Source organism: Sarcophilus harrisii, chromosome 6 (assembly GCF_902635505.1).
Source record: "Sarcophilus harrisii chromosome 6, mSarHar1.11, whole genome shotgun sequence".
NCBI classification, from domain to species: Eukaryota; Metazoa; Chordata; class Mammalia; order Dasyuromorphia; family Dasyuridae; genus Sarcophilus; species Sarcophilus harrisii.
In genome coordinates this window covers 2,624,903-2,642,195 of record NC_045431.1, presented here as the reverse complement: position 1 = coordinate 2,642,195, position 17,293 = coordinate 2,624,903, and the positions used below count along the sequence as shown (strand labels likewise).

Genomic DNA, 17,293 nt, shown 5'->3' with positions numbered 1-17,293 from the left:
CTAGAACGTGTGGTATGAAGGCTTGCCAGTCTTTTCAGGGCTGCTGTGCTCCCTGTGGTGTCCACCCGATGGACCCAACTCTCATGGGGGCTCTGGGAAGCTTTAGCATGGTAGCAGCCACATCCTAATAGGGTGGTCTCAGCGTAAGGGGGACCAACAGCCTCCCCTGGAGACTTAGGGCAATGGCTACTCCAAGCATGTGCCGGCTTTTCCCAGCAGAAGGGCTCAGGGAGAACACTTTGTTCCAGTGTCCCCGAAGGTGGCCCAAGCAGTTACCGGGAAACTCTGAGGACTCAGTCAGACTCCGAAGGTGGCAGGGTCACCCTGCAGCCCAGGCCATCCCCAGCCATCCTGACCTTGGTCCTCCCTCTGGACTTTGATGACTGTAGAAGAGAGGGTGAGGCTGACGTCTTGGTGCAATTCCTCCTCACTCGACGCCAGTTCACACACAAATCAAGACACCGGCCCTCTTTGAGAACAAGGGACAAACAATGACGACGACAAGCCAGGTTCTCTTCTGTAACAATACAAGTTCATTTTTTCCTGGGATTTTCTGATTTATTGACCAATTGGCCTGTGTCAGCTTCATTGTTTGGCTAGTAATAAGGTATTAATAGTGATAATAGCAGCTGGTGTTTCTGTAGCTTTCTAAGTTTTAACAATCAGCAGAAGCTGGGTTCAGATGGAAGTGTTCTACAAGTGCCAGAGGGGCAGACAGCATCCTCTTTACAGACAAAAAAGTCTGAAAGATCCTTTAGTCCAGTCCACTGGTTTTCCAGACAAGGAAGCCTTAGAGGGACAATGGCTTGACCAAGACCACTCAGACAGTAAAGAGCAGACCCTTTGTGCCCACCAGGTCCCCTCATCTCCAGATCTAAAGTCTACCCCCGTGCCTTCTAGTGGAGGAGGCTAACTCTGGATCCCCAAAGGATGCATCAGCGGAGCTCTGTTGGATTCCGCCAAGTGTCAAGGGTTTCAAGGCCGGGTCTAATGAGGGACATTGTGTGTGTTTGTCGTGCAGAGGCCGGCCTGGCCAGATCCGGAGAGCCCATCGCCTCACCAATCATAGGGTCATGCATTTTTAGGCACAGGAACTCTGAAGTCACATCGAAGCAGGATTCTAGTCCGTGTTATTGGGGGGAGAAGCTATTCCAACCAATCATGGAATGCTGAGTTACTGAATGACAGCTGAGGAAGCTGGGAGTCAGGGAGGTCACTGAACCTCTGGTAATGTGGAACCTGAGAGGCAGGCCCAGGACTGCATCTAAGGCTCCAGACTCTTTCTCTGAATTGTCCTGTCTCTTGAGTAAAATACAAAAGCAATGTCAGGTTATTATGAATGATTTCCAGAATATGGCTGCTTTTCTCCATAGACCCGAGTCATCGCCACTCCCCCATCTGGCTCCTCTATGAGGAAATTCTGAGAGAGGTCTATAAATACCAGTTATAAAAATAGCACAAAATGAAGACTCATGCTCTTGCTCTTTCTTTCTTAACCTAATCTCCAGAGAAAAATGGTAACATTTGTGAGATGGCTTAGTTTTCCTAGGAAGGATCAACGTTTAAACATTATCTGCTTCTATGATATTGACATCTTTTTTCTTTACAATACCACAGGAAAGCTTTACAGATCATGATGGGGAAAAGACAAGTTTCTAAATAGAAGTCACCTGAAAAAATGAAGTCTAGCTGAATTAGGTCTTGTTAGACGTAACGAGCCAGTTGCTAATCAAGAGCAATTCAGTTTATTAGCCCCCCGATTTTGAGAGAGGAAGCATATTCAGCCGGAATAGTGGGGAGAGGATATCTGAATGAAGAGGTAGGTAATTAGATTAAAATAAAAGTTTCTTTGTAATTAGATTTCTACTGGAGTGGGGGGGGCAGTTATTGTTGGCTATTAGGATTTGACTGCAATCCGAAAAGTGTCAATCAAAAGACAACTGAACAAGGCAATACAAACACTGGAAGGAAAGGCAGGCAATTTACTAGGAAGAATAAAACCTTATGTAGCAAGCCCAGCGAATGAGCCTTGAACACAGGGTACAAGGAAGCTGGACACTATGGAAGTTCCCCTATAAAAGCTGACCACAAGCGCTACAGCAAAGGGTGGCTCAGGACAAAGGTCTTGCTTGTAGAAGGATGGCTTGGAGACTTTGCACTAATTTGTAAGAGTGTTCTGTATCAGTATTTTTCTCAGTGGCAAGGAACAACTCTGTATACACAGTGTGAAGCTTGAGCTCTCATCTAGAAGACAAGGTGTATATTCTTTGAAAGGAAAAGTATTTCAGAGAGAAAACAACCAAGGACAGAAGCTGAGGAGGCAGAATGAAATTCTGAATTATCAAGAGGGTGGAAGAAAGTGAAACAGAGAAGGAAGGGAAGGCGTCCAGAAGGCTTGGAGTTTTGTGGGTTTGTTTGCATCTTTTTGGTCTTCATTTGCATTTTCTCCACGTGAAGTCTATTCCTCCATTAAAATTGACAACTTTTAACATCTTTGTCACATCATCCTCCCCCTGTGAGGATATATACTCATCCTCCAATCTTCCAGAAGAATGAGATACTTTAAAGATTTAATTTTATACATGAATACATAACTAGTAGTGGCCACAAGTTTCAGAATAGAAGTTAAAACCAGTAAGATCTTTCTTATTTGTATCCTCACAGCAATAGGAGTCCTCAAATATATAAACTTTTAGAGTTTACCAGCTCTTGTTGGAGAAATTTGCCTATGAAAGGAAATGGTTATACTATCGAAACTTTCCCTTTAAGGGAAAAGACAGACCTTACATAAGCAAAGCAGGAAAAAGCTTCCTTAACTCTATTTGATTCCAGGTAAGAGTCATAGTGAGCCTTTATTTTGGAATATCCATTCATTCAGCAATGTTCCACAGTGGGTTTTACAGAACGGAGTAAAGTTCTGCTGTATTCAGGCTCAGAATTAAACAGTTGGCAAATTACTTGTTTGGAAAGAAATAGCGCAATGGGGAAACTGAATCAAGAGGCTCCTATTATCCCATATGCAAGGTCATCATCCTCTTAACCTCTAGGAGTTCTCAGATTACCCTATCTTTTAGCAGCATTTACTATTTCCTTTAAACAGTGGAATATTGTCTTCACGACAATTCAGACAATCATACTTGAAATCAAAACTCAGAACAATAGCAAATTACAGTCCTAAGAGATTTTTCTTCAGATTTCTAATCACAGCTTAGGTGCTTCTATTAATATTATTATGTATTTTTTACAATAATAGTTAACAATAAACACATACAACATTTTTTCTTCCTCATCTTTTCTTGTTTCAATTCATGCTCTAATTGACATCTGTAATTGAAAATTAAGAAAATAGTATTCACATTCTATATCCAAAGAATACAAAAATCTGGAAAAACACTAGTTACTGTAAGTCTTGAGGCTGACAGACAACTGAATCTGAAGATATTACAAATTAATCCCCAAGGCCAAAATCTTTAAATCTGAGATCTATTGATGCTAAGTTGCCTATTGATCTAACTTCAATACATACTAATCTAAATGTACTTTCATAATTTTAAAAAGCAATGATAAAACAATCTGTCAGAGAAGAACCATAAGCCCCTTTTCTTCAATTATGAGAGATTCTAGTTTCTTTTAAACCACTTCATTATTTAATATCACAACATTCTTTCAGCATCTTATTTCATAGAATTAATAAGATTCATGACCTCACCAAGAGTACTTAAAATCTCGTAAATCCCTGAAGGACTATTTGGATATTTTCAAAGTCTATGGTATTTTCCCAAACTCTTTGTTACTACATTATTCATTTTAAGTAAACTATTAATACTTAATAGTTTTGTTTTTAAATCTAAGGACCACAGTCTCTATCAAAGATTGGGTTCATTTTCTAATGATACAATTCTAACAGTCCCTGGGTATCTATTTTCAAATTAGCATCATTTCTTGTGGAATGATTTCTCCAAAATCTCAATACAAGAAAAATTAGAAACTTAATAACATCATAAAATTGTCATGGGAAAAAACTCCTCTCACCCCTTGCCTCAGTCTTCACTCTAATTGGGTTCTGAGTAGATAATCTGTCTTGAGTTAAGCATCTAACAGATCTGGTCTCTAAGCAGCAGGTCTGGTTTCTCAGACAACGTCAAAGCTTTCTGACAATGCCATTTCTCTTCAACCATTATCCTTGGCATTAAGTCCTCTGGAGAACGTCGTTTGTCTGATGGTCTCAGCGGGAACACTTCTGCTTATGGGAGAGGCGTATGTCTCTCCTGACAAGCCAAGGGCAATCACGAGAGATTTCTTATCTCCAGACCAGTCGTAGCCATGGCAGCTCTGATGGGCCTGATGCTAGAGAGAGAAATCATTGGAAAGAGTTGTAAATACTCAGATGCCACAATTAAATACAAAGTTGACCACTTTGGAAGGAAAGGTTTTAAATTCAGTTGTCTGTAACTCCTTTCCAACAGTCTCTAAAATCCCGTAGGAGTTCCAAATTTGATTTCTCGATCTTTTCTTCCAAGTCTGATTTTATTTGTTAGAAATATGCTTTGTCTGGACATCGTGGCCTTCCACTCCTGCTTTTGCTCCATTATTGCACATGACTGCGTGACCTTGACCTCCTTCAGCCTCTGATAGAGCTTCCTGAATGTCTTGGTCATCTTCCCCTCAACGAATTCTTCCTTTTGTACTGTCTCTGCCTCATCTTTCTTACTTGTAGGTATTCCTGTATTATATGTATTTCTTTCTCAAATATTTCTTCATTTTTGACTTGCTATTAAGGATCACTGAACCAGCTACCTGTCAACTTGAAATAAACACAAGAAACCTGATTTCTCCACAGGACATGTCTGCAGAACCTCATAGACTAGACTCCTTGAGACTTGTCATACCTAACGTTGCATTCCCTGAGATTCATGTGGATACAAAGGATGTTGCTAGAAGGGAGCTAGGAAGTGTTGCCAGGAACTTGGAAGTCCTGGCTCAAAACTAAAAACCTTAATGGCATAGTCTCTTATATTCCTGACTATTGCCAATTGGATATCAATTAATCAAATTTTATTAAGCACCTAATCTTGTCAGGCACAAGGCTAAACCCAAAACAGACAAAAAGAGTAAAAAAAAAAAAGATCCTGCCCTCAAGGAACTGACAATTTAATGGAAGAGAAACCATGCATACACACGCAAAAAAAAATCTACAAAGCAATCTATATACAGAATAAATAAGAAATAATTTACATAAGGAAGGCACTAGGACTAAAAGGAATTGGGGGACTTAAAGGAAGTTTGAGAGGTCAGTAACTGGAGCACAGGAAATTGGAGGTTGCAGAGTTTCCAAAGAGAAAGGAGGATTTGTGAGGTAAATACCTAAGAAAATACCGAGAATAGGATTTGAATCTCTGGACCATGACTAAAAATAGCAAGATAATTTAAGACTCCTCAATTAAAAGGGATACAAAATGAGAAGGGAGGTGGAACATTGCCCACAAATATTTGTGAAATTAGGTACTTTAGAACAACAAGAACAACATATGACAAAGATTATCCCTAAAAAACAAGTAATTCCCAATATCCGAGAAGAAAACTAGCTTTAAGACCCCTGACTTCATATATGGACACAAAGTATGGACAAAAAACAAGAGAGAGGGAGTTCAGATTCAGAAGTAGACATCTTAGCACAGTAAGATGAATTTAACCCAGGAGACTTAAATGCAGCTGTGGAAGATCGTGCCTTATTCAGAAAGGAGCCACATACATCAAAGAGGTGACGAAGGTAGACTTGTGCACTAAGAACTAGTAAGATGAGGAATCCAGGAGCCCAGCTCTCCAAGCAAAATCCTCCCCAGCGCTTTCAAGTCACTCCCCCTGCTTACTGCCAGAGGTGCTCCATCTGTAAATATACTCGGGAATCGCACAGTCACAGATTTTGAACTAGAAGGAGCCTCCGAGGTCATTTACTTCAAACCCCTCATTTTACAGAGGAGCCTCCGAGGTCATTTACTTCAAACCCCTCATTTTACAGAGGAGCAAACTAAAGTCCAGAAAAGTAAAAGTCAAACCAGCATTAACAGTAACATTGTCAGTAACAGAGCTAGGTTTGGAGCCGTATGTCCCTTGTCCCTCCGCCTAACCCTCTTTTGGTGATTTCCTGGCCCAAGCACAGAATCTGACCGGAGTGGAGAGTTTACATTAATAACCTTCGATGTTGGAATTCGTCTCGAGTTAGTGTCTGTGCTAAGATTTTAATACTGACTGAAGTGAGCCCTTTCCTCTAATGCCTTTTGACATGATCAACTTGGATGTGACAGGAGAATGGGAAAGTTTCCTCAGAGGATGATGTTATTTCCTATGGAAATGAAGGGGATCTAAACACCCTGATTTAACTTGTCCTTAAGTGTTTGTGTTAGTATCGTGTTCCCGACTGTCTCCTCAATGTCACTTCTCAATTAAACACAACAGGCTTGTTTCAGATGCATAGAACTGACCAGTTCTTTTTGCAAATATACGTACATATGACTCCCCTAGAATGACACACTCACATGTGAATCCACTCTGTGCTATGCATTAGGGCAGGCTTTGGGAGAGGTGCAAATTTCCAGTTCAAAAGTTGATTTAAACCAGTAATTCAGATGTAGGACCTAAGTGGTACAGATGGCAAAGTTGAACTAACACAGAGTAATGAATAATGGTGAGTAATTCCGTTTTTAATAATCACCTTAAACAGATCAACAGCATCCATGTGCCTCAGTTTCTAAGTCATAGATGATAATGTAGCCATCCTATTTACCTCCATGGATGGCATAAAGGGTCAAATCGATAATAGGTGGGAAAGCCCTTTAGAACATAAGTGCTTAAAAAAAAACATAAATGCTTAATAGCCATAAAGCTCACAGATAAAGGGAATCTCACTCATTCTACTGCTTTAGAGGAGCCCCTGAGCCCACTGTATACTTGGATCTCCTGCCCAAGACCTTCCCACTGGCCTGTAAAGACCTCCACAGAGGCTGGGTCTCCTTACACTCATGTTTGACAGCCTTCACATGCGCTGACTTTGATGGCACTGGGCCCCCTGGGGTTTGGGGGAGTGACCTTCCGTTGGACAGTCTCCTTCTCTCCCCGCCAGCCAATGCCGGTGACCAGCTTGGTCAGACAAGCTGTCAGAAAATAGATGCTCAAGTGCCTCTGCCAGACCCCACAGCCCTCCCTCCAACTGCACATTTGTCCCTGGAGATGAAATGAGCAGAGCCACCTTGGAGGGTAGGCAAGACCCAGGATAGAATATGCCAGGAGGGAGAGAGAGGGCAGCAAGAGGAAACCTGGGCACTGTAAAATCTAGTCACAAGCAGCCAAATTGTCTGCCATGTGGGGAGCTTCCTAAGGAAGGAAGTGACAAGTAGGGGGCAGCTTTTTCCAATACAGGATTATTTTCTGGAAGTGATTCTTGGTTGCAAGCCTATATCTTTTTGCCTTTCAGAATATCATTTTTTTTATTTTTTATGGATGAAATGCTTTGAGAAGCAGACAGCTTTAGATGTGGCCAATATGGGAATTGGTTTTGTTTATATTTGTTACAAAGTGGGGAAGGAAAAGAAAAGAAATGGTCATTGGACAAAATATCATATTGGACACAACCCTGAATAGGATATACAAATACTCCTTCCATAAGCTGCATAAAAATCTCCTCTCTTATCCCTTTGCAGAGTAAGATTCATTTTCTTACTTAGAAATCCCAGGTCATCAGGAGAATGGGCAGCAACAGGTCATTTAAATCTCTCAAAGGCAGAAGAAAAAGTATAACATTCAATAAAGTATATGCTGAAAATCAGACAATGGCTATTTCATGGTGTCATCCAGATGATAAATAGAAGGGACTTTACAGATGAGATGTGTGTCCTTGTTTTACAAATGAGGAAACTGAGACACAGAAAAGGAATGTGCTTTGCCTCAGGTGCCACAAGTGCAGGTCTGGAATTTGAATTAGGATCTTCCAGCTTGGAATTCAGGGGTCTTTGCACTGCATCATGTCGCATTTCCTGCTTTGTGACAATGTGACTTACTGTTGGTGAATCCAATCCCGATTAATAGAAAGTCTTTTCTATGGTCCCAGACATTTCAAAAGAGTGACACTTTTCTCTAGGAACTAGTCAATTCAGCATGTATTTGTGAATGTTTCCTCTGTACCCAACTCCGTAGGATACACCGAGAGACAAGAATTAGTACCTGTCCTAAAAGATCTACCTGGAGAGAAAAAGGGCTATTTAGCAAAACTCTCTTTTAAACCAAAGGCTCTTTTGCCCTTAGAAGCAAAGTCACTTGTCTCATTGTGCCCTTTGAAGCACACATTCACAGATCGGCCTCAAAAACTGGATGGAGGAAGTAGCCTTCAGCCTGCAGAATTCAAATGAGCCATTTTTGGACAAACATATCAAGTATTGGATAAATTTTGGCATGAGGAAATTTCATCTATGACTTAAAACTTTCTCCATCCAAATAAGTGCAATTTCCTCAATGAGGGGGTCCCTAAAATCTTAGCCCCACACATTGCAGCTCCCCAGAGAATCAGGGAAAAGGCACTGGAGAAAAGAGGATTTCTTCCCTTCCTTCCTTCCTCCCTCCCTCCCGCCTTCCTTTCTTCCTTCCCTCCCTCCTTCCCTCCCTTCCCTCTCCCTTTCCTTCCTTCCTCGGGGATCAGCCATGTTTGGCACAAACTGGGACCTTGGAGCTGCCCGCTCTCCACAGCCTCAGCAAGGACGGCTCCCTGTGGATGGCCTCTGAAGCCTAATCCCTTGCCTTTCCCCTCTGTTTCAGGGCCTGGTCATTGAACGTCTGGGGCGCAGACCTCTTCTCATTGGCGGCTTTGGGCTCATGACGCTCTTCTTTGGGATCCTCACCGTAACTCTGACGCTGCAGGTACGGGACGCTGTTTGGGGGTGTACAATCACACTGGTCCGGGTCACGGGACGGATTCTATGTGTGGGGGGGCAGCCTGCTGAGAAGGGGGATGGCAAAGCTGGGCGTACTGGTCTCCACTTGCCAGCCAGGGGCTTTCCGAAGCGCCATGTTCAGCCGGAGTAACGGCCGGCATCGGTCCTTCTAAGTTTTGCCAACCGCTGGCGCGGTGGCTCTTTGAGAGAGATGGCAGAGTCGCCTGCAGGACGACTGATCATAGCGGATAAAGCGGAGCCACACACTCCCGAGGAGGAGAAGGCTTCTGAGTGTTGGGGGAAGAGGCGCCCGGACAGGGCAGCAGGGCCAGGGGCGGCTTCCTTGGCCTGTCCTGCTTCCCCTCCCGTGGGCTCCTGAACTGGGGTTCAGCTTCCTGGTTTGCAGGAGGAGGGGCTGTGGCTAGGAGCCAGAAGTTCGTTCCTAGTTCTGGACTCCATGATGACCAGCAACCTCCAGGGAGGAAGGGATGTTAGGAAGGGCTCAAAAGGGGAAACCAAAGCTGAAGGGAGTTGTGATGGCAGCTGAACCTCAGTGGGAGGGGAAGGCGGAGGACCAGACTGGAGAATGGTATAATTGAGGGGCACCTAATACGTTAAGAGCTTGAGGAGAGCTCGCCGAGGGAGAGGGCCGTCCCCCTCAGAGGCAGAGACTGAGTCCCTGAGATAGGGCAGGTGCCGCCCAGGGTGTGGGAGATGGCACCATTAGTTCTCTCCCCAGACTGGGGGATTGGAAGACAGAGGGGCCAAGGGTTTTAGAATGATCCCCCAGGCCGCCTCGTCACAGGGAACTCTGAGCTGGGTAGCGAGTGAAGTCTCACAGAGATCTTTATACAGAATTTATAGCTATATAATATAATACACATACATAACCTACATATAATATATATTCATATATACGTGTGTGTATGTATATACACACACATTACATTGCATGCCTTAATGAAACAAGTTTTATGTAATAAGTACATTTCAAGTATATATTATGTATTAAATACAGAGTTTGAGGTAGCAAGTTAGAATCAGTAATTGAGGATGTTCTCTTGGGACTTTGAATAGAATCATTTATTTGAAGAATTAGAAATGCATTTGTGAGGGTTTCAAAACCCGGTGCAGTCCCGACTATGATTGTCTCTTATGCTCAGGAGCAGCTGTTCAGGTTTTCATTTTGCCCTCCAGGATATCCTAGGGAGCCAGTGAAGTTTATTGAGTAGTGGAGTGCCTAGGTCAGGCCTGTGCTTCCAACAAATCCCTTTGGCTGCCATTGCAGCTGTGAGACAGACGGCAGCCTAGTGATTAGGAAACCATCTCATTAATCCAGCAAAAGGTCTTAAAATAGATTGTGGCTGTGGGAGCGAAGAGAAGAAATCAGATGTAAGAGGTGTAAGCATCGCTGAGAAGAGCTGATTAGATGTGTGCGGCAAGGGAGACTGAGGCATTGAGGAGGATGTGAATGTTATGAACCTTATGGGGAAATGGTGAGACCTTCAGTAGAAAAAAGGGAAAGAAGGAATTGTGGGGTCAAGGAACAGATAACAAGTTGTTTTCACCATCCAGGGCTCTAGGAGACGTCTAGCTTGAAACTCTAGTGGGCAAATGTCCGCTAGTTGTTGGTCCTGGAGTAGAGCTCAGGAGAGAGACTGGTCTGGCTGCCGACAGGGGAGTTCTCCGATGATCATAAACTCCTTGGCTCTCACCGAGCAAGAGCCTGAGAGGAGAAAAGCTGGTATGAGGGGATGTGAGCAATGAAGGAGTGACCAGAGACCATCCAGGAACAGCCTGACAGAGAGGAGGAAAGCCAGAAGAAATGGCCTCCAGGCAGAGAGGGTGGAAGTTCCAAGATGGAGCTGACCCAGAGAAAACTTGCCTTGCCCACAGTGGGTAGTTTGGATTGCAGTGAGGTGAGGTTGGGGGTGTCCATCGAGGGCTTTCTTTGTGCTCTCGATGCCCAGCAGAGCAGAGGGGCTGTGAGAGGAGCTCATGGTTGGTGCACTGAAGCAAAGTGCAGGGACACCAGAGACCGTCAGCTGGGATTTGTCGGTTCCCTCGGGAGTCAGGCTGAGCAGTGCCTGAGGGAGCATTGTCCGGACTGGGGGCATCAGGACTCCCCCAACCTGCAAAGCTTCTTTGGCTCTCTAAGGGCTGTTGGGTAAGGACTTTCATGAACTGGAATCCCCGGGCCTGAGTCCCCTCCACAAATGCCTCAGAGAGGGGGGTCTCCAAGCCAGCCCACAGGCATGTCGTCTACCTGGGGATTCTGAAAGGAGACCAGGAAGGAGAAGAGATCCCAAGACTTGGCTACAGAGCAGGTTCTTCAGTGTCGCCTTACTGAGGCCTTGTAGTGAAGAAGAAGAGCTGTCTGACCTTAGGCAGCCTTCAGGAGTTCATATAAAAGGGTCTAGGCGATCATATACTTTTATTTTCATGCCTTTCACTTTTCTTTCGCGCCTTCGAGTGGCGTGATCAATTTGTGCAAAAGGAACAGCGATGGAAAGCCCGGGTAGAAGGATGAAACCATTTATTGTAGTGTTTGTTGGAGTAATTTATGAGCCCTCCCCTCACCCTAGCCCCGCCAAGGAAATAAGGCAGCGGGTCTGATCTGCATATTAAAAATGAGGAAGCTGAGATTGAGCAGCATGAGTCATTAGGCCAGGGTCACCATGCAGGACTGGGATCCAAAGTGAGTTCTGACCCCAGATCCCTCGCTGCCTCATTGTAGCACTGGGCTGAGAGCGCGAGCCGATCCTCCATGAGAAATGCTGCCTTGTGTCCTGCTCCAGGCGTGTGACCAGGCTCGCTCCCACCAGTGCGGGAGCCACCCGGCTTTCTCCTTCACCACCCTAACTAATTGCTGCCTCCACGTGCCAGATCAGCAACACAATTACTCACTCCCTGTCTCTGCTGGAGCCACCCATTTACCAAGCCAACATTTGGGCTCAGACAGTGCAGGACAGAGAGTCACTGAAGGAGAAGAGAGAATGCAAAGAGCTGGGGGCGAGCCAGAGGCAGTCCTGATGCTCCCACAAGGTCACAGCCACTCCAGTCCTTTGAATATTGTCCCAACCTCAGAGACAAGTTCAGGATGCCCAAGACCTCGCCTCCCCTAATTCAGTTAATTTTGAACGGTCCTTGCTGCTCCCCGGCACAGCAGCAGCTCATTGTAGTAGATGATATGAGTAGATGGGTTGGGAATGCAAAGCTGACCGCCCCCATTGGCTGCCTGCATGCCCCCCCCCCCCAAGCTCTCGGTGGTACAAAGTGGCCTTGCTCATATCCACGGCGCCTTCCTCGGGGCTCACACATGCATCTTCAGAAATGCTCGTTCTGTGGTTTGGGTCCTTGAGACCCAGAATTTTCATGGATGCTCAGAACCTAATGCCGAGCCTCAAGCCCCTTGATTTCTTACTAAATGCTTGTGGAATTAAACGGAACCAAAGGTGTTATTGAGTCACCTGTACATTCTGCTCTTTGCTGGGCACTGTGGGGTAAAAAAGAAATACACAACAGAAGCCCCAGAGACAGAAGTCCCGGCTGATCTTAATAATTGGGCTAAAATCCCTAAAAGGAAAGTCATGATTATTTCTCATTTGTTGAAGGCCCCTCAGGTTCTTGATGTTTTCAGGAAAAGGCAATCATAATGCGGCAGTATCTGATGAAAAAAAACTGATAATATTGCCATTTAATGAAAGGAAATTATGAAGCAATGTGATCATACAGTTAACAATACAGTGATGCATGAAGCAGAAATCAGCTGCTTGTTAGTAATGTGATGTGACAGATTTAACCTCTGATTATGTTAGACATAAAAGGTTATCATCAAGCGCAGTTTGATTGGAGGTCAACTTTGTTAATTTTCATTTTCCTGGGGCTATGAGCCATAAGATTGAGAAGGGAACTTAGAATCGGCAAGAGACGAAGATCTTTGGGGTCTTTATTTTTCTGATGCATGCAGTCAACTCTTTTCACAATAAGGACTCCAAAGGACTAAAATCTTAGTTCATGTGAGTTTCCAAACCATTCAGAATCATTACTGTCTGTTAATAATAACTTATATTTATAAAGTGCTTTGCAGATAAGGAAAAAAGTTGAAATGAGTAACCTTTCCAAGGTCATACTGCTAGTAAGGTGGCCGGCCAAAATTTATACTGACCACAAGTCCAGGTACTTTCAATTCAAGGATTTTCATAGAATTTTGAATTGTTCAGAACTTCCAACTAAGGCTCATAATTTGTGGATGAGGAAGGCAAGAAGCAGAGAGGTTAAATGCTCTGTTGCCCAAAAGACTTAGGCGAGATCATGCAGCTAATAGATTACCAGCCTGGCATTGGAACCCAGATCTCCTAACTCTAAATCACATACTCTTTCCTCCACACCATGATCCCATTGCTTGCAAAACTGCTCTCATCATTGGGATACAACAGCATCTTTTTCAGCCTTCATTAGGTTTCAGTAGAATAAGTGGGAGGAAGGAAATTGTGGTTATTGCATCGTGGAAGGAATTAATCTAAATCTTTTCCCATCCTCAGCAGCAGAGTTGGGATTTCATTCATGGTCCTCTGAGTCTATCTCTAGCATCCATTTTTCTGCATCATTCTTCCCCACTTGCTTGGAAAGCATAGTAAAGATCTCTGACTGCTACTGTTTTTTATCAGGTCCAAGATCAATTTAATCCATCTCCCAATCAGTCAGAAAGCATTAGTCCAGGCACTGTGCTGCAAGGTGAAGATACAAAGAAAAGCAAAAGCGGTTCCTATCAGCAAAGAGCTTTCATGTCAAGAGAGGAGACAAACAGAGAAATTAAAAGTTACATGTAGGCTACCTAGAGAGTAGAGGGAAAGGATACCCAGGGAAAGAAAAGTCGAATGGTTAGGGGGATTAGAAAGCATCCCACAGAAGATCACATTTGAGCTGAGTCATAAACAAAGCTGGATCTCTCAAGAGTTGATATAGAAGAGGCAGAATATTCCAAAGGAGGGGAAAGGTCAGTGCAAAAACAGGAGTTTGAAGATGGACTGGGTCTATAGACCTGGATATATACCAGTGGAATATACTGGGGAATTAGTTATATAAAGATCAGTGAGCCCGTGGGAGCTGGTGAGAGCACCAAGAAACGCTGTAGAGAGAAAGGAAAAGGAGCCCAGGACAGAGGCTTGGGGGACAACCAGAGTCATTATATTTATATATGTCATAGCTAGGGGCATGACAAGGCTGAAGGCCCAGCAAGGCACTGAGAAAGATTCATTAGAGCGGGAGAACCAATTCATTAGAGCAGAGAGACCAATACTACCAAAAGTCTCCAGGAGGAGAAGGCCATTAACCAATCAAATGTTGCGTAGGAGTTCAGAAGGAGGAGGACCGAGAAAAGCTCTTAGGTTTAGCAGCTGGTGACGCTGGAGAGAGCCAGAGTATCTTGGGCTTAGAAAAGTGGAAGTGGAAGCATTGATCAAGCTTAGTAGGAAAAGGAAGAAGAGCTAGAGGACAACAGCTCGTGGAGAAGGTAGGACGAGAAGGTGGAATATTGTAGACGAGAGGGGAGAAGCTGAGAGAGACGGAGTGGATGTTAGAGAAAGAAGGAGGATGATGGGAAGGGCACAAGAAGCCACAAAGGTAAAGGCTGGAGGAATGCTGAAAATGCCCACAAGAGCTGTGGGATGAGTGCAACAGGGAATCCATTTGAAAGGAGCAGAAGGACTCTCTTTATGCCGCTGGTTCCCAGAGGAAGACAGAGGAACGTCAATCTTTAATGACCCCAGTCAGCATGGTTCTGTGACGCTGGCTCTGTTAGCAACATGTGAATAGGAGCACAGGAGATGGATGGCAGAAGTAGTCCAGGATTGAGATTTAACTTTGCATGACAAAGAGCCAAGGGATTTGGGAAAAGACAATGCAATCAATTAGGCTGGTTGAGACTAGTAAGTGCATGAAGGCTAGCCAGTTTGGGGGTGATAGCCTTGAGAAAGTATTGAGGGGTGGAAGTTCCAGTGAGGATGAAGAATAGTGTTTGGAATCTAAAGGCATAGAAAAATATGGAATGATAAAAGATTATCATCAGATAAAGGAATTTTGGAGTTCCCTGATGTGGAAGTGGAACATTTATGGGTGATGGTCAGAATATATATGACCTTCTCTGTGTCACTGAGATATAGAGTGAAAGAACTCATCAGGGAAACTGAGTAGATTGAGGAACTGGAAAATTAGGCAGTTTGAAAGAATATCAATCTCTAGGCAGAAGTCCTCTGAAATGAGGGCAGAAGTTGGGTATAAAGGACAGCCACTAAATTCATGAGAAAAGAGAGAGAATGACCTGAGGGCAATAATGTCCACCAGGAAATGATTTGGAAAGAAATTTGTATAGCACAAACTTCAAAGGAATAAAGGCTGTTGAATGATGTTGATAGAGACAAAGTCTGGAATGGGGAGCAAGAAATATTCCAACTCCTTCAGTACAACCTGAGGTAGTTAAGGTATGGTTGGTATAAGAGAAACCCAATCTTGCTACATCCCCAGATCTGAATAAGCTCCTTCATTATGAGGAAAACAGAAATGTCAAGTGGCCTCTCTAGGCCAAGATGAGAAATACATTCAATTCAAGATACTTATTAAGGGTTTACAGTCTTTGGAGCACTGTAGTAGACATTGGGGGAAAATCAAGATAATGAGATGAGCCTCATGGAGCTTCGAGTCGAATAGGGACTCAAAGATATAATATAGGCAACTACAATACACAGTAACACAGGGTGAATGTAGCAGAGAAGTGGATGACAAAATGGGTGTGAGGTCTGAGGGAGAAAGATTGTTTCCAAGCAGAAAGCTTTTTGGCAAAGGATGAGTTCGATTTTAAAGGATGAGTGAGGATTCCTCAAGTAAATCAGGTGGAGGGAGATACAGAAAAAAGCTTGCACATGGGTATATACGGGAGGGCACATGGAGTGCTTGGTTGGGTAAAATCTAATTTGGCTAAAGTATATAGTATATATGGAGTGTATATTGGAAGGCATATGTGTGACTAATGGAAAAGGAGGATGGAGCCCAAAGATAGAAGGCTTTGATTTTGCAAAATATTAAGCCAAATTCAGTGAAAATTCAGAGCAAGATTTGTACCAGCAGCAAAGGGACATTTTGAAAACGATGATTCCAAACAAGAATGTACCTGATCAAAGGAGCTCAGTGAAGTACTTTGAGGATTTTGGAGAGGAGACAGTCTTTACTTAAGTTAAAAAATGAAAATCTTAAATGCTACGTCCCCACGATGGCCAACTAGCAGTTGGAGGAGTTTGTCTTCTCACTAATTTTCATGCTCTAATTTTTCCATTAAATCAATAATTTAGCATGCCATAGACATGCCTTAACTCAAAGTCTTGCTGGGAAAAGAAGCAGACTCAGCTCTTTCATCTCATCCTTCCTCACTGGAGACTTTTGTCAATGCTTCCTTTCAGGACAAGGCTCCCTGGATCCCCTACCTCAGCATTGTCTGCATCCTGAGCATAATTGCCTCATTCTGCAGCGGACCAGGTAAGATGCTCTTCTTCCCCCTAATAAATCTGTTATTGTTCAGCACCCAGCTCCAGCATTCGCAAAAGCATGGGCACTCCATTCAGCTCAGCCCGCATTTATCAAACATCTGGGACATGCAAGGCACTGAATTGGGTCCTAGGGATACAGTGACCAAAATGATAAGCATTTCCTGACCTCAAGGAGTTTGTGATTAACCAGGAGAGTACAAGGTGGAAAAATCACTAGCACCTGAGAGCTCGGGGAAGGCTTTGCTAAGAGATCCTGGGGGTCTTTAAAATGTATTCATTTATTCATTTGCTTGCTCATGCAAGCATTTATTTAATGTCTCTCCCTTTACCATCATGCTCTTAATTGAACAATGTAATAAAAAAAAATTCTCATGACAAAGATGCGTAATCCAGTAAAACAAATTTCCACACCGGCCCTGTCCCAAACCGTGGCCCATCGCTCTCCTGTCAGGGGTTCAATGACACATCCCATTTTCAGTCCTCTGCACTCACCATTTGTCATTACATCGCTCAGAGTTCTAAAGTCTTTTAAAGTAATTTTTCTTTATGGTGCTGTTGTCGTATAATTGATTCCCCTTTGCATTTGTCATAGAAGCAATTCCAGTTTCCTCAGAAACCTCACTTTGTCATTTCTCATGACACAAAAATGTCCCACCGTTTCCCGATAGTGGGCAGGCCTTTAGTTTTCAGTTTGGGACGACTACAAAAGAGGCTGCCACAGTGATTTTTGTACATCTCCGTCCTTTGATCTCTTTGAGGGAGAGGAGAGATCCTTGGGTCAGAGGGTGTACACGATTTAGTTACCTCTGGAAGCATGTCTAGCTTGTTCTC

The 17,293-nt window shown here is 43.7% G+C and overlaps 1 protein-coding gene across 4 annotated transcripts in view; it reads left to right on the top strand.

Annotated features, from left to right (window-relative positions):
• Positions 1 to 17,293, top strand: part of SLC2A9 (solute carrier family 2 member 9) — a 172,063-nt gene that overhangs the window by 109,676 nt on the left and 45,094 nt on the right. For all 4 annotated transcript variants that reach the window (XR_004230192.1, XM_031942313.1, XM_031942312.1 and 1 more), the window contains 2 exons: positions 8,806 to 8,907; positions 16,376 to 16,451. Coding sequence is in view for 3 of the 4 variants with exons in the window: in XM_031942313.1 (XP_031798173.1) it covers positions 8,806 to 8,907; positions 16,376 to 16,451 (178 nt within the window). In the remaining variant the exon portion in view is untranslated. The remainder of the gene's footprint in view (positions 1 to 8,805; positions 8,908 to 16,375; positions 16,452 to 17,293) is intronic.